The 22,992-nt window shown below is 42.6% G+C and overlaps 1 protein-coding gene across 1 annotated transcript in view; it reads right to left on the bottom strand.

Annotated features, from left to right (window-relative positions):
* The window catches only part of LOC126253228 (probable 3',5'-cyclic phosphodiesterase pde-5), an 824,318-nt gene that overhangs the window by 300,343 nt on the left and 500,983 nt on the right, over positions 1-22,992 (bottom strand). Inside the window, exon 3 of the mRNA XM_049954419.1 lies at positions 22,379-22,534. Coding sequence (XP_049810376.1) covers positions 22,379-22,534 — 156 coding nt within the window. The remainder of the gene's footprint in view (positions 1-22,378; positions 22,535-22,992) is intronic.

Below are 22,992 nucleotides of genomic sequence, written 5' to 3'. Positions count from 1 at the left end.
TTACTTTCAAGTTCATCTCCCTTGTCTAGACCCTCTGCATACTCCTTCCATCTTCCAGCTCTCCTTTCATTGTTTAGGACTGGTTTTCCATCTGAGATCTTGAAATACACAGCTGCTTCTCTTTTCTACAAATTTCTCTTTAATTTTCCTGTAGGCAGTATCTACCTTTCCCCTAGCGAAACATGCCTCTAAATCCTAACATTTGCCTTCTAGCCATTCCTGCTTAGCCATTTTGCGCTTCCTGTCAATCTCATTCTTTAGTACTCCCTTTCACCTTCTTCATTTTATGCATTTTTATATATTTTCTTTTCACCAATCAAACGCAATATCTGCTATATTATCCAGGGTTCCTACTACCTATTTGATTCTCAGCTGTCTTCAGTATTTCATCACTTAAAGCGACCAATTCATCTTCTTCTGTGTTACTTGCCCTTGGTGAAGTGAACCATTGCCCAGAGCTCTCCCTAACACTCTCGACAACGGCTGTTATTTTTTTTTTTTTTTTTTGTAGTTATCCAGGATCCATCTTCTTAATTTCACAGCTTTTTTAGTTCTTTTGGTTTTAACATGCATTAATAACTAATAAATTGTGGCCAGAGTCCACATCTTCCCCTGGAAATATCTTACAATTTAAAATATTGTTCCGAAACATCTGTCTTATCATTATACAGGGTTATCATTAATAAAACCCACAAACTGCAAGTACCTCCTCATTTAATTAAGGTACTATATCTTCAACAAACAGCAAGAAGAGTAGTAGATCCATGATCAAACCCTACTGAACGTCCCTTGTATTTTCTCCTTACACAGACGATATGACGTTACCTCTGGAAAGCCAAATGTAGCTCTGTGCCGCCCTGTTTACAAATGGAAACTAAACCGCCTTACAAAACAATAAACGTAAATGTTGTTCTTAGCGTAGACGAAACATTCAAAACGGTCAAAAAGAATAAATGTGACATCCTGAACTATTACTTCAATTAGCTTCACAATCATGGAAAAAATGAGAGTTCGTCACTTTCATCTTGATCAAGGACCCAACGCTACCGACTAACGTTGAGATGTAGAACCATATATTACAGCTCAAAAACAACAAAACACCGTATGAACTTCACTTAGCTGTCGGAAAGCTCGATATTCGAAGCAAACTTGTGACTCACCGGCCACTGTGACTGCATGGGAGAGAAAATTTATAAATTCAGATTGGAAAACTGCTTCGTAAGAAAGGTGATAAAACAGGTCTAAACACTTACAGGGGTACTTCTCTTCTTTCAGTCACCTATAAAGCAATCCTAACGTCTCTCCATTATCATATTAGAGCTACAGATGAAATAGAAAATATTTGGCATGGCATTGGGACATGTGAAATACATGTACATCTCACAGCTTTAAGGTGATGCTGCAGCAACGTCACTCGATTCACACAGTGGTCAATTTGGCTGCTTACCTGTTTGAGCTACTAACCGAATATCACGTGATCCAGCAGGGATCCTCTAGAAGTTAATGACTAAAATTTCCAAATTGTTGTTGTTGTTGTGGTCTTCAGTCCTGAGACTGGTTTGATGCAGCTCTCCATGCTACCCTATCCTGTGCAAGTTTCTTCATCTCCCAGTACCTACTGCAACCTACATCCTTCTGAATCTGCTTAGTGTATTCATCTCTTGGTCTCCCTCTACGTTTTTTACCCTCCACGCTGCCCTCCAATGCTAAATTTGTGATCCCTTGATGCCTCAGAACATGTCCTACCAACCGATCCCTTCTTCTCGTCAAGTTGTGCCACAAACTCCTCTTCTCCCCAATTCTATTCAATACCTCCTCATTAGTTATGTGATCTACCCATCTAATCTTCAGCATTCTTCTGTAGCACCACATTTCAAAAGCTTCTATTCTCTTCTTATCCAAACTATTTATCGTCCATGTTTCACTTCCATACGTGGCTACACTCCATACAAATACTTTCAGAAACGACTTCCTGACACTTAAATCTATACTCGATGTTAACAAATTTCTCTTCTTCAGAAACGCTTTCCTTGCCATTGCCAGTCTACATTTTATATCCTCTCTACTTCGACCATCCTCAGTTATTTTGCTCCCCAAATAGCAAAACTCCTTTACTACTTTAAGTGTCTCATTTCCTAATCTAATTCCCTCAGCATCACCCGACTTAATTCGACTAGATTTAATGATCCTCGTTTTGCTTTTGTTGATGTTCATCTTATATTCTCCTTTCAAGACGTCCATTCCGTTCAACTGCTCTTCCAAGTCCTTTGCTGTCTCTGACAGAATTACAATGTCATCGGATAACCGCAAAGTTTTTATTTCTTCTCCATGGATTTTAATACCTACTCCGAATTTTTCTTTCGTTTCCTTTACTGCTTGCTCAATATACAGATTGAATAACATCGGGGAGAGGCTACAACACTGTCTCACTCCCTTCCCAACCACTACTTCCCTTTCATGCCCTTCGACTCTTATAACTGCCATCTGGTTTCTGTACAAATTGTAAATAGCCTTTCGCTCCCTGTATTTTACCCCTGCCACCTTTAGAATTTGGAAGAGAGTATTCCAGTCAACATTGTCAAAAGCTTTCTCTAAGTCTACAAATGCTAGAAACGTAGGTTTGCCTTTCCTTAATCTTTCTTCTAAGATAAGTCTTAAGGTCAGTATTGCCTCACGTGTTCCAACATTTCTACGGAATCCAAACTGATCTTCCCCAAGGTCCGCTTCTACCAGTTTTTCCATTCGTCTGTAAAGAATTCGTGTTGGGATTTTGCAGCTGTGACTTATTAAACTGATAGTTCGGTAATTTTCACATCTGTCAACACCTCCTTTCTTTGGGATTGGAATTATTATATTCTTCTTGAAGTCTGAGGGTATTTCACCTAAATTTTCACATCTGTCAACACCTCCTTTCTTTGGGATTGGAATTATTATATTCTTCTTGAAGTCTGAGGGTATTTCACCTGTCTCATACATCTTGCTCACCAGATGGTAGAGTTTTGTCAGGACTGGCTCTCCCAAGGCAGTCAGTAGTTCTAGTGGAATGTTGTCTACTCCCGGGGTCTTGTTTCGGCTCAGGTCTTTCAATGCTCTGTCATACTCTTCACGCAGTATCGCATCTCCCATTTCATCTTCATTTACATGCTCTTCCATTTCTATAATATTGTCCTCAAGTACATTGCCCTTGTATAGACCCTCTATATACTCCTTCCATCTTTCTGCTTTCCCTTCTTTGGTTGGAACTGGGTTTCCATCTGAGCTCTTGATATTTCCAAATTATTTGAAATAAAAGCATGCATAAGGCAAGATGATGGGTTATGTCGTCTAGCTTTCAGTCCAAGATCATCAAAACATGGAGAAATGAATATGTAGAACAAAAAATAAAGGAGTTAATATAATCTATCTCGTTTAGATTGGTGACATAACAACAGTTCTAATTCTCTGACAATGACAAAGAATCAGTGTAGAAATGTTGCTTTAAGCCACCAGGATTACCAGGAATATACCCACCAAAATTTCACTATCCTCCTATACCAGTTGTTTTGTCAGCAGCATACATCATTAACCATCGATATCAATGCCAGTTCGAAAATAGGACGACAGCTATTGAGGAAAATATTCGGAACGTGGGCCCAAAATGTTATTTTGATTCGCAAAAGCTTAGGACAGTGTTTCATGACAAAGCTTTAGTTTCATTGCAAGTCAGAATTTTACAGGTACCTAGGTCAAATCAACGTCTCACAGCCGACACATCATAATCTGGACTCAACAAATCAAGCCATTACATCCAGTCTATACGCTAAATATCGCTGTTGACCTACTGGCAAGTATATTGAGTTAATATAGACAGAAAACCGGAATCCAGGCTCTAATAATTTGGTGGAATGAGTCTGTTGCTTGAAAAGCTATGGCTACTGCAAAGTCGACAGTCCCATAGGGAGAGAGGCTGAAGAAATTTTGGGAAGATAAGAACAACTTGAAGAGTAAAGCTGACTAGCAGTTCTACACGCACTTTAAAGGGCCAAATGGATAAAAGCCCTGAATAAACCCAAATGGTGGGTAGTGTGTACTACAAATGCGCTTCTTTAATAGCATGCTAAGACTGTCAGAATTGACAAGGGCGCAGTTGGTAAATTCCAGCGTTAAAAATTTTCATTATGTGCTTGGTCAATGTGTAACGCGCTCGCGCCATAGAACTGCCCTTTTGAAATTCAATCTGTGGTTAGTGTAGTATCGTATTATGGCAAAGGTTGGTGACTGTCATCATCTCAAAATTTTGGAACTTCTGAGAAATGAGGGATTGGCTAGCAGTCAATGCTATCAGTGCAGACATTCTTCCGGTAGAACAGCTCAATAATGATATATTTTAATGTGTATAAGACAATATTCATAATTAATAATACATAAAACTATTTACATTATATATTATAGAACTAAAACTATTTACTGCCCTACTCATAATGTAACAACGCTCTGGTGGGTAGTTTGCGGGTTTAAATCACCTCGGGGTATGACCGTGCGGTGCATTTGGCCTGTGGTCGTCGCACGGTGGCGCTGGCAGCAGTCCACATACGCAGAGGTATGTTGGTACATGTCAGAGTACGGTGCAGTGATTAAGTGTGCAGACGTTTCCAGACGTGCTAATGGTGACTGTGTGTTGAAAATGTCTCAAAGAACACATACTGATGACGTTATGAGGGGTAGAATACTAGGGTGGCCGGAGGCTGGTCAAAAACTGCAGATCGTAGGATGGGCCCTCTGTGTGCAACAAAGTGTGATCTCCAGTTTATGGCAACGATTCCAGCAGACAGGAAACGTGTCCAGGCGCTACAGTACGGGACGTCCATAGTGTATAACACCACAAGAAGACCTATATCTCACCATCAGTGTCCGCAGACGGCCACGGAGTACTGCAGGTAGCCTTGCTTGGGACCTTACAACAGCCACCGTTGTCTCCAGAGACACAGCCTACAGACGACTGAACAGACATGGTTTATTCGCCCGGAGACCTGCAAGAAGCATTCCACTGTCCCCTGGTCACAGGAGATCCTGTTAAGCCTGGTGTCAAGAACGCAGTACATGGTCATCGGAACAGTGGTCACAGGTTATGTTCACGGACGAGTCCAGGTATAATCTGAACAGTGATTCTCGCCGGGTTTTCATCTGGCGTGAACCAGCAACCAGATACCAACCCGTTACTGTCCATGAAAGGGACCTGTGTGGAGGTCGTGGTTTGATGGTGTGAGATGGGATTATGATTGGTACACGTATACTCATGCATGTCTTTGACAGAGGAACTGTAACAGGTCAGGTGATTCGGGATGGATTTTGCACCAGTATGTCCGCCTTTTCAGGCGTGCAGTGGGTCCCACCTTGCTCCTGATGGATGATAACGCACGGCCCCACCGAGCTGCCATCGTGGAGGAGTACCTTGAGACAGAAGATATCAGGCGAATGGAGTGGCCTACCTGTTCTCCAGACCTAAACCCCATCGAACACGTCTGGGGTGCTCTCTGTCCACTTATCGCTGCACGTCTTCAAGTCCCTAAGACACTTCAGGAGCTCCAACAGGCACTGGTGCAGGAATGGGAGGCTATACCCCAGCAGCTGCTCGACCACCTGATTCAGAGTATGCCAGCCCGTTGTGTGGCCTGTGTATGTGTGCATGGTGATCATATCCCTTATTGATATCGGGGTACCTGCGCAGGAAACAGTGGCATTTTGTAGCACATGTGTTTTGGGACGGTTTTCTCAACTTATCACCAATACTGTGGACTTACAGATCTGTGTCGTGTGTGTTCCCTATGTGCCTTGCTATTAGATCCAGTTTTGTGTAGTTCCACGTTGTGTGCCACCACATTCTGCAACTATCCTTAGTTTATGAGCATGAGTGTAAGTTTTTTTATGTACTACAAAAAGAAAAAAGATATCCAGAAGTGAGTTAGTAATTCCTACCAACCACATTTTACACATTAGTGTAACAGAAATTCTTCAGTGAAATAGAAGGCGTTATTAAGCAAAAACTTTCTCAGTTTGTTTTGAGATTTTACTTTGCTGTTTGTCAGACATTTTTTTGTCACTGGGTAGGTGATCAAAAATTTTTGTTGCAGCATTGCAACTCCTTTTTGTGCTAAAGAAAACGTTAATGTGGGATAATGAATGTCATTCTTCCTTCTGGTACTGTAATTATGTACATTGTTTTATTTGTACATTGTTTCATTTGTACTGTATTGGATTATTTACAAAAAAACTCCATGAGGGAATAAATATACTGTGAAGCAGTAGTCAGTAAGCCCAGTTCCTTAAGCAGATGTATACAAGATGATCATGGATGACCACCATATATTATTCTTACAGCACGTTATCGCACAATAAAGATTTCCTTTCTTAAAGAAGTGTTACTCCTGAACGTAATTCTATATGACATTACTGAATGAAAATATGTAAAATATACGTCACCTTACTGATTTGTCTCTTCCTGAGATTTGCAATCATTCTAAATAGAAATGCGGCTGAAATTATATGTTTTAGTATTTCCAAAAATGTGCTTTCTCCAGTTAAATTGTCATCAGTGTGGACACCTAAGAATTTTGAAGTTTCTGTTCTATTTATTATTTCCTCATCACATGTTACACTTACCATTAGTGTACTACCCCTAGATGTGCAAACTGAATGTGCTGTGAGTTCACTAGCAGAAAAACCAATCAATTAAACTCTTAAGAACTTTATTTTCCATTTCGTCTGTTTCTTATGTGTGCTTAGACTGTTTACAGTACTAGTATCATCTGCAAAAAGATCTCATTCTGCATGCTGTGTATTAGACAGAAGATCAGTTACATGTATAAGGAACAATAGTGGACCTCGGGGAACCCCATACATGATTCCTCCACAGTGAGAATTCGGTCCTCGGACTATATTGGTTCAATTACTTAGTACAACGTTCTGAATTATTTTGATTAGATATGACATTATCCATTGTTTGGTTAAGCGATCAGTCCCGTAACACTTCAGTTTATCCAGTAGAATACTGTGATTCACACAGTCAAATGCTTTAGATAGGTTTCAGAAAATACAACCTGGAACTACTTTATTATTTAATGCTTGTAAAATCTGGCAAGTGAACATGTAAATGACATTCTCAGTACACCAACCCTTCTGAAACCCAAACTGTAATTTGCTGAGGGTGTTGTCGTTTGTAAGGTGAGATACTATTCTACAATAGATCACTTTCTGAAAAAATTTTGGAAAATGATGTCACCTGTGGAACAGTTATTTTCATATCTCTTACCACCTTCCTTAAAGTGGGGCTTAACAATGTCATATTTCAGACTCTCTAGGAAACTTCCGTGAGTTAGTGACACATTACATAATTTGGATAGGACTGGGCTTATTATATAGGAATAAATCCTTAGTACCCTACTGAAAACACCATAATAACCAAAATTGCCAACAGTCAGTTTTTCATATTATGCTTCCATAACTTGATATGTAAAGAATTAATGAAAAGTGGATTAAAGATAGTTTGCAACCATTTGAATTAACATTATCTACCTTAACATTGTGCATTCTTTAGTAACTTTTCATTAATTACTTAAAATTTCTAGAAATCTTGGAAACAAAATAAACAACTCTTTTACTTTATTTTAATAAAACTCCCACCTCATGCGCATACATAAATTTCTGATGAAGAAAAAGTTGCTTTCACTTAGCCACCTTTCCCACATGTCGAATTTCAAGTCTCTCTTACACAGAGCTTTCCCAAGTTCAAATTTTAAGGTGAAAAATTGTCCTGACCCATCAACTACAAGGATATGTACAGTGAGATATTTCTGACCCCTTCCACCCTTCACTCTTTCAACTGTCTGCTAGCAGATCTACTGACATATCCTAACTCATTCACTTCATAGTTAGGCCACGAAAAGTACGTCATCGCTTCCGCATAGCTCAATGCTGCCATGTCACTGCTGGAATAATACATTTTCAATCCCACTGGTGCTGAAACGTGAAAGCATGTTCCCACATGTACAAATGGTTCAAATGGCTCTGAGCACTATGGGACTCAACTTCTGAGGTCATTAGTCCCCTAGAACTTAGAACTAGTTAAACCTAACTAACCTAAGGACAGCACACAACACCCAGCCATCACGAGGCAGAGAAAATCCCTGACCCCGCCGGGAATCGAACCCGGGAACCCGGGCGTGGGAAGCGAGAACGCTACCGCACGACCACGAGATGCGGGCGTTCCCACATGTACTTTCACTGTATTATCTCCTACGGTGTCGTCTTTTTGGCATCTCTGTGGATTCAGAAAGACTATTTTCAGCCCAGAAAAATACCACAAAAGCAGTTGCAACGTAAGATGCCAGCTTCGAATATCATATTATTGCTCCCTCTTAATATACATGCCTATCAATATAGACTCATTTGGATACAATTACGATTTTTATTCAGTGAACACTGAAAAAATAATCATTCGTGATTGGTTAACATTTTCTTATTAATTGCGAGGTTGATTCAAATGATAACCTTAAAAATATGGCAATACTTTTAATCGTAATAATGAATGAAAACCTTATATGTTATTTTTCGATATAGTCTCCCTGACGTTGAACACGCATATTCCGCACTTCGGAAGTCTCCCTGACGTTGAATGCGCATAGGTACCACGATGAAAAAATTGTGTGTGTAGCCAGTCGTGCATCGTCGTTTTCACCTCTTCGTCATTTCTGAGATGCCAGTGTGCCATTGGTCCTTTGAGTGCAACGAATAGCTGAAAGTCAGTAGGAGCGAGGTCTGTTGAATAAGGAAAATACACGACACATTTAATTTTCTGAATAGTCTCAATTGTCTTACAGGCTGAATACGGGCGGGTGTTGTCATGCTGAAGCAATACTCCTCAATTCAGATTTCTGCGTCGTTTACTCCTGAGTTCAGGGCGAAGTTGATTGTTCAGCCTGTCTGAATGAGAAGTACTGGTTACCGTCACTCCTCAGTACATGTAACGCACCAAAATTACGCCAATTGGATCTCAGAAGAGAATAACTTTTCCAGCAGGTGACTGAGTGCGGAATATTTCTTGTTTCTGTTATGACCTGTAGCGCCATTCCTTGCTTGATCTTTTCGTTTCTGTTTGGCGATAGTGGACTCAAATATCATAATGTGAAATAATTTCTCCCCGAAATGCATCCCCTTCGACGTGGAAACGATGCAAAAGTTCTACACAGGCACTGACGTGACGGTCTTTCAATTCGTCAGTCAACTGACGTGGCATCCATCTTGCATACACCTTACTGAAGTGTAGTACTTTGTGAACAATATTCTGCGCTGAACAAATACTACTCTTCAAACCTGTGGCTATTTCGTTCAGCGTTATGTGTCTGCTCGTTCTTGTTTACAATATCTCCCACTAACGCAATGTTATGGCCAGTCACTAAGCAGTGAGCCTGCCTGGTCTTGGGGCATCCTCTACAGAAGGTATACCGCTTTTAAACTTCCTATACCACTCGTAATACGAATCACCGCATGGCGTTGTCACTCTGCCTTCATTACACAAAAAAACGCGTCACAGATCGCTCCTCAGTCACAGTGCAAGCAGACAGCGCGGCGGCCGTCTTGCTGTTGACGCTGCAGCCTTCTCCTGCCTTTTAGCGTCACTCTACTACCAGTCGGTCACTTTCCGAAACTCAGGAAACATTACTGTCACCTACCAACACCATCACACAATTTTCGAAATTTTGTGAAACTTTTGAGATTTTAATTTGAAACACCGTCGTAATAGAAAAGTTTTACTATTTTGGAAGTTTTATTTTCAAGAAATCTCCAGTAGAACTGATAAATTTAAGTAACAATTATTTTACTTCCACTACTAAGTTGAAAGTCTTCACTGTGGTAAACCTTTTTAATTCCATACAGATGTCTGACTCCTTTATTGTTAAAGCACTCCGTCTTCAGGCCGCAAGTGGCCCATTGGGACCATCCGACCGCCGTGTCATCCTCAGCTGAGTATTCGGATAGGAGGGGCATGTGGTCAGCACACCGCTCTTCCGGTCGTTACGATGGTTTTCTTTGACCGGAGCCGCTACTATTCGTTCCTGTAGCTCCTCAATTGGCATCACGAGGCTGAGTGCATCCCGAAAAATGGCAACAGCGAATGGCGGTCCGGATGGTCACCCATCCAAGTGCCGGCCACGACCGACAGCGCTTAACTTCGGTGATGTGACGGGAACCGGTGTATCCACTGCGTCAAGGCCGTTGCCCCCTACATTGCTAGGATTATATATATTATGAAGTGACTCGCCATATACCGAGTGGCTTTAGCTCAGTTGTTTGCACGGACAGGAAGGGAAAGAAAAGAAATAAAAAACGATGTAAGGGCTTGTCCCTTCGGAATTCCGCGCACCTCCAGAGTGCGGCTGCCAATATAAATGCAGATTCTGCTGCGGCCAATAGGCAGGTTGGCCAGGTCTGCACTCAGCCACAGTTCCCGGGAAGCCGCAAATGCGAAGCGGAAGGCGCGCCTAGCAGCACAAACCAGGTTGCCTGCGCCGCCCATTATCTCAAGTAGTTCCGATATCAGATACAAACTGTCGCGCACGGACTTATAATGGGTTGGAAACTATGGTAATCGATGGGGTTTGTTACCAACTACATACACTATTTGACTAGAGGTATCCAGACACCTATTAGCTGACATTAATATGAATTCTGTCCACCCTTTGCCTTTATGAAGGCTTGAAGTATGCTGGGGGAACATTCAATGAGGTGTCTGAATTTCTGTGGAGGAATGTCAGTTCATTCTTCGTCAAGAGCCGAAACCAGACAAAGTAATGATTTATTTATTTATTCTTCACAATTACAGCCTGTTATCTGAAAAGCTAAAATAGTCCACACGAGTCACATCTTTTTGCATAATAATAAATTTATACATCAACTATTTATTTCTGAAACTTAATTTTATTAATGCAGCAACTACTTACACTACTACAAAACTACAATAAAATCCTTAACCAATTACCTAATTACTAATACTACTAGAAGCACTACAGAGTCAGATTTATGTTTGTTAATTTATGTAGGTGCATTTAACTTGTAGACGATTGTTTCCATTTCTGGATCCCCTCATACTACCCCGATCAACAGACACTGTCTGTTGGATTCCTTGGGCGTCGGGCAGCACGTCAGCAGCGTTTCCACTACAACAAGCGATTCCACCAATCACCGTTACGTCTTAAAGCCCACACTTCTATGACCACATGCACCAACGCAATGTAAATCACTCAAACTATTTCATTCGGTGTTCGCCGACCGCCGACCTCAGTTGTCTTATCTCCATCCGCAGAGTATGTTGTCTAGCCGAAATGGTAACATGCTGACGTGTGGTTGAATGCCTCGTTAATTCTTCCTAGGTCTTCCTGGATAATATGGCTGCAGTACCATCCAGGATCTGCCAGGTGGACTCGCTCCTTAGTCCTGCTTCGGGATTCAACATCTTTCACGCCTAACGGCCATTACCTGTCGCATCTTTGTAGAGCGCGTAATCCGACAATGTGTGTTCTGGTTTGTACACACATTCGCAGGTGCAGCTATCGTTCATCTGTCTTTTAATTTTATATAGGTACATAGAATAGAGGCAATGGACAGTCAAGTAATGCACCAGTGAACTCGACGAGTTAAGAAATCTCATTTTTAGTCTCTACCTAATTTCAGGAAGAAATTATTATGTTCTCCTGCCTGTGCCTGACGTGTCCCATTTACACTCCTGGAAATGGAAAAAAGAACACATTGACACCGGTGTGTCAGACCCACCATACTTGCTCCGGACACTGCGAGAGGGCTGTACAAGCAATGATCACACGCACGGCACAGCGGACACACCAGGAACCGCGGTGTTGGCCGTCGAAGGGCGCTAGCTGCGCAGCATTTGTGCACCGCCGCCGTCAGTGTCAGCCAGTTTGCCGTGGCATACGGAGCTCCATCGCAGTCTTTAACACTGGTAGCATGCCGCGACAGCGTGGACGTGAACCGTATGTGCAGTTGACGGACTTTGAGCGAGGGCGTATAGTGGGCATGCGGGAGGCCGGGTGGACGTACCGCCGAATTGCTCAACACGTGGGGCGTGAGGTCTCCACAGTACATCGATGTTGTCGCCAGTGGTCGGCGGAAGGTGCACGTGCCCGTCGACCTGGGACCTGACCGCAGCGACGCACGGATGCACGCCAAGACCGTAGGATCCTACGCAGTGCCGTAGGGGACCGCACCGCCACTTCCCAGCAAATTAGGGACACTGTTGCTCCTGGGGTATCGGCGAGGACCATTCGCAACCGTCTCCATGAAGCTGGGCTACGGTCCCGCTCACCGTTAGGCCGTCTTCCGCTCACGCCCCAACATCGTGCAGCCCGCCTCCAGTGGTGTCGCGACAGGCGTGAATGGAGGGACGAATGGAGACGTGTCGTCTTCAGCGATGAGAGTCGCTTCTGCCTTGGTGCCAATGATGGTCGTATGCGTGTTTGGCGCCGTGCAGGTGAGCGCCACAATCAGGACTGCATACGACCGAGGCACACAGGGCCAACACCCGGCATCATGGTGTGGGGAGCGATCTCCTACACTGGCCGTACACCACTGGTGATCGTCGAGGGGACACTGAATAGTGCACGGTACATCCAAACCGTCATCGAACCCATCGTTCTACCATTCCTAGACCGGCAAGGGAACTTGCTGTTCCAACAGGACAATGCACGTCCGCATGTATCCCGTGCCACCCAACGTGCTCTAGAAGGAGTAAGTCAACTATCCTGGCCAGCAAGATCTCCGGATCTGTCCCCCATTGAGCATGTTTGGGACTGGATGAAGCGTCGTCTCACGCGGTCTGCACGTCCAGCACGAACGCTGGTCCAACTGAGGCGCCAGGTGGAAATGGCATGGCAAGCCGTTCCACAGGACTACATCCAGCATCTCTACGATCGTCTCCATGGGAGAATAGCAGCCTGCATTGCTGCGAAAGGTGGACATACACTGTACTAGTGCCGACATTGTGCATGCTCTGTTGCCTGTGTCTATGTGCCTGTGGTTCTGTCAGTGTGATCATGTGATGTATCTGACCCCAGGAATGTGTCAATAAAGTTTCCCCTTCCTGGGACAATGAATTCACGGTGTTCTTATTTCAATTTCCAGGAGTGTATTTTGCTCCAGTTGTAATATGCGATATTTTATTAACTTTCCGTACTGGCCCCAGTTTCAGGCATTCTTCCTACTTCCATTTTATTGCGTTTCTTTAAGCAGTAAAGGGCTGCGATTTTCCTAATTTTCGAGTCCGTTGGGCAGATTCCTAGAATTATTCACAAAGCATCCTTTAGGGTAGTGCAGAAGGCGCCTGTTAATCTTAGTGGAACTCCTCGCTGAACGCTTCCCACTCATGAGGCTCGCTTCGCCACCTGCTATCTCTAAACCCAAACGGTTACACAATATCCTACGACTGATGCTAATATAGATCGATGGTATGCTCTAATTGTCTTCAAGGGAAACCGAAATTGGCCATTTGCAGTAGTTATAATTTTATTTATCACGTTTGTAGCTTCTCTGACTGTTTCCTCTGAATGATGTTCAAAGTTCCAAGGTAATGATGCTGGACACTAGAGTCTGGAGCGAAATCAAGGTTCTAGCGCGTCCAAAAGGTCTTCTATTGGGTTCAGGTCGAGACTCTAGGAAGACCAGTCCGTTTCAAGAATGTTATTGTTCACAAATCATTGCCTCACCAGAGCTGCTTTATGACAGGGTGAACTGTAATGCTGATACAGTTATCGTCTCCAGTCTGTTCCTCTACAGTACGCAGTACACAATACTGTAAAAGGTGTTCACATTACTCCACATTTAGCGTCTTCTTTTATGAAATGAAGGGATCACACCTTAACAACGATAAACACTACCATCCCGTAATACCACCTCCTCTCTACATCACTGTTATCACTACACATGATAGCAGATACGTTCTCCACCCATTCGCTAACTCCTTCTACCGGATTGCCACAGGGTATAGCGTAACTCATCAAATCACTCGTTTAAGTCATCCACTGTTCACTGGCGTCGCTCTATACACCACCTCAAGCGTTAACGAGGGGTGTCAAGATAGTTCCACTATGTCAAAACTTTTTTCTTGAGGCTTACCTAGGTAGTGTTCTACAGAACATACGCAAACAACTTTGGGAAGAGTATGGCTAGCGCTCTATTAATTTGAACTTCTCGCTATAGTTCTCACCGTTTCTAATGACATTTTATAGTGATGGCCGTTGTTATTGGTTGTATGACCCATCACCATCACACAGTATATTTTATTGCACGTGTAAGTACATAGCAGTACTCACAGAAGGAAGGATGGAATCCAGTATCCACTCCATTAGTTACGGGAAAAATGAAATGATCGGATGGCATTGTTGGCCGCGAGGCCCCATGCGGGGGAGTTCGGCCGCCGTATTGCAAGTCCTTGTTAGCTGACGCCACTTCGGCGACTTGCAAGTCAATGATGATGAAATGATGATGGACACACAAGACTCAGTCATCTCGAAGCAAAGAAAATCCTTGATCCCACTGGCAACCGAACCCGGGACCCCATGCGCTGGAAGCGAGAACGCTACCGCAACACCACGAGCTGCGGACAGCTAGGGGAATTAACTGGGAATGGGCAAGAATGCAGAATGAATTCAGCCACTGTCTTGTTAAAAGAAACATCTATCAATTCGCCGGAAGTAATTTATAGAAACCACGCAAAACCTAAATCAGAGTGACAGACAGCCGAGAACCTCGCTCTTGGCGAATGGGGGTCCATTATGTTTACCACTGTGTTGCCCCCGTACAGCAGTACTGATTTTTGAAGATGCCTGTGTTGCGATTTGTTCTTGGGCACTGCATGAATGTTTAGGATACTATTGGCTTAAAGTAAGATATCAGGGCAATTCATGAAAGACCTACTATTGTTGCAAAGGACCAGCTGAGTTGCTGTGAAAGCGCTAAGGAAGTGTTAGTCGAAAAAACTCTACTTGCGAATGCGACAAGAACCCGCGGAATTAATTTAGAGGTTAATATGTATTGATAGAGAAAGAAAATTACAACTATATGAAGAATAAAGAGGAAAGCAAGGAATTTGTCTCACAGAGGCGCAGCGGTGAATCAAATACATAATTCTAGTGTCGTACTATACTAATATCTGAAACAGAGTACTATGTTTCACTCTGAGTTCAAAGAGATCTTTTTTAATTAATGTAACGAATATGAAGAATGTATGATGTTATTATGAGGCGTCTTCAACTACACAAGTCCAGTCCAACTCGCAAAACAACTGTACTGACTGCTGCAAAGCACTTTTAAGTCAAATGCTAAATGACTCTACGGAGCTTACTTCGAGTAGACAACATGGTAATCCAGTTCAATAAGCCGAGAAATGACACGAGTTGCGTTATAGGGAATTTGTTGACTATCTACATAATATGCGACGAAGAGTTACCTTGATTGATGAAAGGCTTTGAAGAGCGATAAACTAACGCTACCGCTTTGGATTACAGCTCTCCAGACGCAGCAACTGTACGCCAGAATGTATATAAAACCAATGCCTATATTATAAAAGAGAAGGGCAAGTGGATATGGAAGACATACGGTATGAAGTATTAGGGTCAGAGGTTAGTAGAAAATATGTAATATTTTCTTTTGGAATTTCTAAAACCATGCGGGGAAGTGGCAGCCAAGCGACTACAAGAACCAAGAGGGAATAATAGTAATTGGAAGACCAAGAACTGAGTGCTCGAAATAAAAAGGATGTAAGACAGATGTGATTTCGCATCTGTTATTCCGTCTATACATCGGAGAAGCCATTACGGAATTCGTCGCGGGCTGCATCGAACCAGACAATAGACTGATGCCATTGTATCCTAGTGAAAGTTAAGAACAATTTCAAAACCAGGTGAATGGAATGTGCACCATTGTGAATACAGAATATGAATTGACAGTGAACAGAAAAAAAAAGAAAGTAATGAGTAGCAGCAGGAATAAGATTAATAGTACACTTCACTACGAAACTAGGAACCACGAAAGACGAAATTAAGGAACTGTGCTACCTTGCAAGCAAAACTGTACATGACGGACGGAGCAAGGACATAAAAAGCAGACAAGCACAGGCAAAGATGGCATCGCTGGCCAGGAGAAGTCTACCAATATCAAACATCGGCCTGAATTTAAGAAAAAAATTCTGAAAATGTACGTTTGGAACACAGTTGTATGATAGTGAATTATGGTCTCTGGGAAAACCAGAAACGAAGAGAACGAAGCGTTTGAGATATGGCACTGAGCAGGATGTTGAAAATTATGTGGACGGGTAAGATGAGGAATCAGGACGTTCTCTCCAGAATCAGTGAAGAAAGTAACATCTGGAAAACACTGACAAGAGAAAGGGACAGGATGGCAGGACATGTGTTGAAACATCTGAGAAATACTTTTTTGGTGCTAGAGGGAGTTATAGAGGGTACAGAACAGTAGAGAAAGGCAGAGACTGGCAAATAAGCAATAAATAACTGAGGACGTAGGGTAAAAGAGCTACTCTAGATGGAGAGGTTGGCACAAAAGAGGAATTCGTGGCGGGTCGCATCAAACGAGTCAAAAGACTGATGCATACATACACACACACGCAAATACGCACACACACACACACACACACACACACACACACACACACACACACACACACACACACACAAATCTGTGTCATAACGCCTAACATTAGTTAGGAATGGCATTCTGAGTCAATTCTCCATTCACCCTAGTGACGTATTCCTCTAACCTAACGACCCATATGTAGGCTGTATCTATTGTGCTACAAGAGTAGCTACTCCCGTTGTGTAGCACACGCCTGACTTACTGAGCTCAAACGAAGTTAAGCATCACAGTAATGTTTTGTGTAGCTTGGGTTTTGATCCGAAACCTCTTCTGTAATTGTCTTTGACCACAGGAAGCCGTAACGTACAACCACAAGTACAAGTAAACCAGCATCCTCAGGATAGCACTGCGTACCAGTCCTGAATGGGCTAACGTCGTTTGTGTCATAAATCCTCGAGGGATCATTTCAAGCTTAGATCGTGTACGCATATCACTTTATGGCAAGAACGGTTGTCAACAGGAGAAATTATCCGCCCAACTGGAGTATACCGTTGTGGAGTCATCTGGACTTTAGTCGAAAATGTGTGAGTGGGGGAGGGGGGGACGAAAAGAAAAACATCGGCTGCCTACCTCGTAGCTGACAGCAATGTACGAATGTATATCGAGAAGAACGACCCACAAGTGCGTTGTGCCTTTTGGAAGGCAATTAAGAGGGCCGTGTCAACCCACACAGTACTGATCCGTCTAAATACGATCAATTTGGCCTCTGTGCGCCAATTATGAACAACACTATAAATTTCCCATCGCCGTCGTCCACAAAGGCGGAGAACGATGAAATATCTCGTATGAAATATTGATCAGAGGGTCAGGGTTCTCTCCATTGTCGAGTAAAGGGTTTATCTTGCGCCTGGTGATTTAGAATACTGCGAAGGCGGCTAGCTGCAAATTTTTTTTTTTTGTAAAGTGGGTTAGCGTGGACGAGAATCAAACATGACTTGGGCCGGCTTCACGGATGCTGGATGTGTCTCATCGTTATTGAAGTTAATACGAGGGATGCACAGTATGAAGTGGCATCCTCTAACCTATTGTCCAGCCTGAGAGTAATTCAGCGATGGCTCCAGTACACGAGCTTCCTCGAGGAGGCAAAAATTCACCTATTGGAATGGCTTCCGGTATCTGCTGTTTCGACTGATCATGCTTGGGACCACCAGAAACGAAGTGCTCCGTCAAAGGAACCCTTCATACAAACATACACAAACATACACACACATATACACACACACTATATAGCACATGAAGGGCCGCCATCTACGGGTTAGACAGGCTTCAGCAACAACTATTTCGACTATATTCCAAGGAAAGCCTAAGCAAGCATTCCACGGGGTGGATCAACACGGTACTGAATGTTACCCAACAGCAGATTTTAATATCGCCGATATGGAAATGATGTGTACTTTTGAGAAGACTATGTCTTTGTTACTGATTCGTTTTTATTTCACAATGAAATTATTTATTAGTTTCATAAGGCTTATTATTTCCCTTGAATGCAAGCCCACACACGTTCCTAGATATACAAGTAGTGAAAACGTTTTTTGAGCAGTTTTGTAGCCAGCTAATCTGTATATTTCTATCGTTTTAATCAAACATAAGTGAAACATGAATACCACACTAGCTGTTGTCATGCCTGCATCTTCGGCTATACAGAATTATGTACAATATCGTAATGGAGCAATACAAAACGGAAGTCGATTGTAATTATACAGAGCGTCACACACTGCACCTATCACGACTGTATCGAGCTGTTGGTTCGCCTGACAGCAGTTGGTACTTTAAGCGGCATCTGAAATCTTCCCTCTAGTAAGGTCGGGCGTCACGCGCCAACGAGATAACGCCAGTTCACGGTAAACATTACTTCTTCTTCTTCTCCTCCTCCTCCTTTTTCTACTCAGTCCTCTCCCTACGACTGCAGCACGAACGCCACTGATTCCATATAAATGTCCTAAAACGACGTGGCAACTAGCCTAACAGTCTTCCACGGCAGTAAGTACCAGTGAACTGTGAACTTGGATCGATGAAGCTTGGCACGCAACACTTTGGAAACACAAGGCAGCTTTAAATCAGTCACTAGAAGACATATTAACATTAAGTTAAGCAAGAAAGAGACGCAGAGAAATTGTAAACCTCCGTATACACATACTTACAAATATTCAGTATATCTGTGATTACACCCATTTATGTCCTATGCCGTTTGCACCATTTATGCGGCTTTCTTACTATCAACAAAGTGTTTGATTAAACCAATCCTGGAGAAAGTGAGGGTATTAATATGCAAAGGCTGGGAGGGCCATCGGAAAGCTCCCATTCAGGCAGACCCAGTCACTTAGAAATTCTTTACCCCGTAACTTTTATTTCTGTGGCGACTCTTTGAACTGTAAAATGGCTTTCAGCATCATTTCTATTCACTAAACCAGTTGTAACAGTGTGTAAAACACTTGACTCGCATTCTGGGGAAATCCTCGCCCGGGTATTAAAATTTAGATTTCGGTCGTTTCGTTGAAGATGAATGATGGGAGAGTTCCTCTAAAATGACTAAGGCCGATTTAGCTCCTATCCGTCTCCAACAGAAATTTACGTTCGTCGTCGATAGCCTTTAACAGTCTAATCATCGCCCTTCTTGCCTTCCTTACATTTCAGCTAATTTGAAATATAATGCTGTTTACGCGCATGAACGGAACAGTGTGCCATGCTCGTGTCATTATTAGTTATGGTTAGTCATGTAAGTGAACTGCTCCCTAATCACTAAATGTATAATACTATTAAGTGCGACTATATTGACGCAACAAGAAATGTGGTGACTTTTGTCACAGAGCAGCACAATAATAGTAAGGTAAACTATTAAATGTGTCGTGAAATGAGCAGCAATATTTCCATGTCTTTCTGGGCGTCCACATTTCTCTGAAGTCTCGTTATTAAACTCAGTTTGAAACAAACTATCTTCAATTTTTTTTTTGCAGAAAAGGAACAGATTTTCAGTTAGGGAAAGAACGAGGCAGTAAGTCCTTCGCTGTCACGGAGAAAGGCAAAGTAGATCAGAGACTACGAAGTGTGATGGCAACTACCCGTTGCCTCGTCAGTACGAAAGGTAAGAAGTACATCACAACTGTTCTTAAGTCCTACAACAAATGCAGATAAAATGATGCCAAAGCTTTAGGTTCAAAAATGGCTCTGAGCACTATGGGACTTACCATCTGTGGTCATCAGTCCCCTAGAACTTAGAACTACTTAAACCTAACTAACCTAGAAACATCACACACATCCCATCCATGCCCGAGGCAGGATTCGAACCTGCGACCGTAGCAGTCGCGCGGTTCCGGACTGAAGCGCCTAGAACCGCTCGGCCACCGCGGCCGAAAGCTATAGTTTACAATCATAATGAAATAACGAACGGTTAAGAAGCTTTTATATCAAGCAAGCGCAGTAACCAGCATACTAACTGATGTTCTCTGTACGAGAGAACTGTGGGTTCAGATTCTGGTTGTTCATGATTTCCGTAAGTATCTCCGGTGGACTTCTAGATGACCCGTTTACTGGCGCCACGGAAAATTGCTTCTCGTTTCTTGTCCACCTGAGCTTCGTCCCTAATGACGTCGCTGTTGGCAATAAGTTAAAGAAATTTACGTCCTTTTACTATTTATTGTCACAGGAACCACAGACTCAGTTCAACTCAGACGCTCAGCAGTAAGTTCCAGACTACAAGCGCGAAGCTCCAGGTTTCAATCCCCAGCGGACCTGAAATTCTTTTCAGTCCGTTATTGTTTCTTTTGGTTCTGGCAATGATTTATTAATGTGAAAAAAAATCTGACCTAGTGCAAGTAGCACTCTCACTCTAAGGGTTACGTACAAACTTACTTATATCCGTCCATAGATAGCTCACCCATCCCGGGAGTGGAGAATTTTGAGTATTTTTGATGGTTATCGATATCGATACTGGCAAGATATCGGACCCAGGAATTTCAAGACTTTCTTAACAATTTTCTGATCTTTTTCCTTTACCTGTTCTGTTGAACCTTGCTTCTTACCAAATTTCATGATTCGAAGACAACGAAATTTACCCTATAGATTTTGTTGAGTGAGTTTGCGAGTATCAAACTAAGTGACATAAATGGCCATATTTTTTGATTGCATTGACTTGTAAGGTCAAAATTTTACACCGCCAATCGACTATAGACCTTAATATGCAATATAAATTTCAACGTGACACGTCTAACTGTTCCTCAGGAAAAGGGGTCTTAACAGACAGACAGACAGTTCAGCATTAAAAAAAAGTTCCTGTGATGTAATGACAAATAAACGTTGTACTGTCAAACCTTCGTCCTTGCCAAGTTATATAATTCTAGGTGAACAGCAAGTACCCTATAGGTTTTGATGACTGAGTTTACGAGTATTGAAATGTGTGTTTGTCTGTATACTGTTAGAAACTTAAATTTTGTACACCGCCAAGGGACGTGGACCCTAGTGTGTGAGATAAGTTTCAACGTCATACGTTTCCCCGTTCCTGAGAAAAAGGGTTTTTTAAAGTCGGATGGTCAGACAGAAAGGCAGACGGACAACAGTCTGATCCCGTAAGGGTTTCATTTTTACTGGTTGAGGTATAGAGGCCTAAAAATGAGTCGTTAAATTGTAAGTCAGCGCAAAGGAATACCACATATAATAGGTTCATATCTAGTTAAGCATTATGTATTCAAGCCATTCTTCGAGTTGATGACACGAGTTTATGATGACACCACATGCATCTGAAGTGAAAATGCCTTCCAACTTATTGTCGCCTTCTGTGCCATACTTGGGGAGCAGATTCTGATAGCGTCGTCACCGTTCCAGAATATCACATAATTTGTGACACTGTTTCAGCAGCATTCTATTCGACACTAAATCGATTACAAATTCACCTCAGGAAAATCTGATGGTTCATGAGGAAGATATGGGTACATTCGAGGTACTTAGTTCTGTATTTTTCATTGTTAAGAAGATTTTTTCTGAAAGATTTTAACTTCATATTTCCTTTTACGACAAACACAGAGCGTCATGATCCTGAAATTCAGATACCTATAAGGTATATCATTTCATTGTTTCAGTAATTATGTTATTCTTCATACTATCTGTTTTCTTCCTATCAGTAGCTTGATAGATTTTGTTGCTGAATTTTGAAAAAAGAAAAGAGAAACAGGATTGAAGGTCCCGAGGTCAATAGAAGTGGAGCACAGGCTATAAATGAGAAAGGAAATAGCTGCGCTGTTTTAAAGCAGACATCCCGGCATTCGTTTTAAACGATTTGGGGAAATCACGGAAAAACTAAATCTGTGTGGCTGGACGTGTATTTTAACGGCCCTCCTGCCGAATACGAAACTCGGTGGAATCAAATCTGTGGTTACTCTGTCACTGCACTCGGAGAACAGTGTTTGACAAAGACGATAATTTACATGGACTCATAGATTCCTTCCATTATCAACTATTTATTATACATAACAATAAACTAAGACGTCACATTGGTTTTAATAATTTGCGTGTAATTAACCATCGAATTTACTGCGTCGTTTTCATTTATATATCGAATTTCTTTGTTATTAGGATTGTGTGAAATTGGATTCCCAGAACTAGTGAGATGTGTCGCTTGCCGACCGAGTGGCATAGCCCAGTATGAACAAAGCAGCGATCAGGTAGCGACCACAGGAGGGGGTGTACTCACTGGCCTGGTTGGAGGGGTCGGCCCGCGCCTTGGCGCGCTGCGTGCTGCGGATCATCCAGCGTTCCAGTTGCTCCAGCTCCACCTCCTCCAGCACGTAGCGCTCCAGGAAGTCCGAGTGCGTCCGCAGGAAAGCCGACACCTGCTCGGCGCTGACCTCTGGAACACAAAACAGTGGGGGACCATGCTGAGAACGTATAAAAGAGGCCAAGCAACATAAAAAATTTAGAATTTTGACTTGTTTAAAATGAACAGAATGGAAGTGCCAGTTGAGCAGTACCGGTAATGAGCATTAGTATCTCGAGAAGCAGTACACCAAACTGCAAGGCTTTCGCAGCCACAGTCCATTTCAGGGTAATTCTTTTGGGTCCTGATCGCGTCATGATGTGATGAAGCTACCGATGCGTCGGCTACTACTGCAGGCAGCCTTCATTACATCATGATGCAGTCACAAGATACAAAATTTTTATGCGAAGCAGGTTAATGAATTTCTTCTGGCTGAGCCGTTCTGATTGCGTTATCACAAATACGCTCTGCTTTAGTCTGGTCGCACCACACTGAGGATTGTAATATTTTCCACTGAAAATATTCATCCTCACACGTTGAGTGCTCGTTCA

The sequence above is a fragment of the Schistocerca nitens genome, chromosome 1 (assembly GCF_023898315.1).
Source record: "Schistocerca nitens isolate TAMUIC-IGC-003100 chromosome 1, iqSchNite1.1, whole genome shotgun sequence".
NCBI lineage: Eukaryota > Metazoa > Arthropoda > Insecta > Orthoptera > Acrididae > Schistocerca > Schistocerca nitens.
Note: the sequence above shows the minus strand (reverse complement) of the source record. Positions and strands in the feature narration are given on the sequence as shown.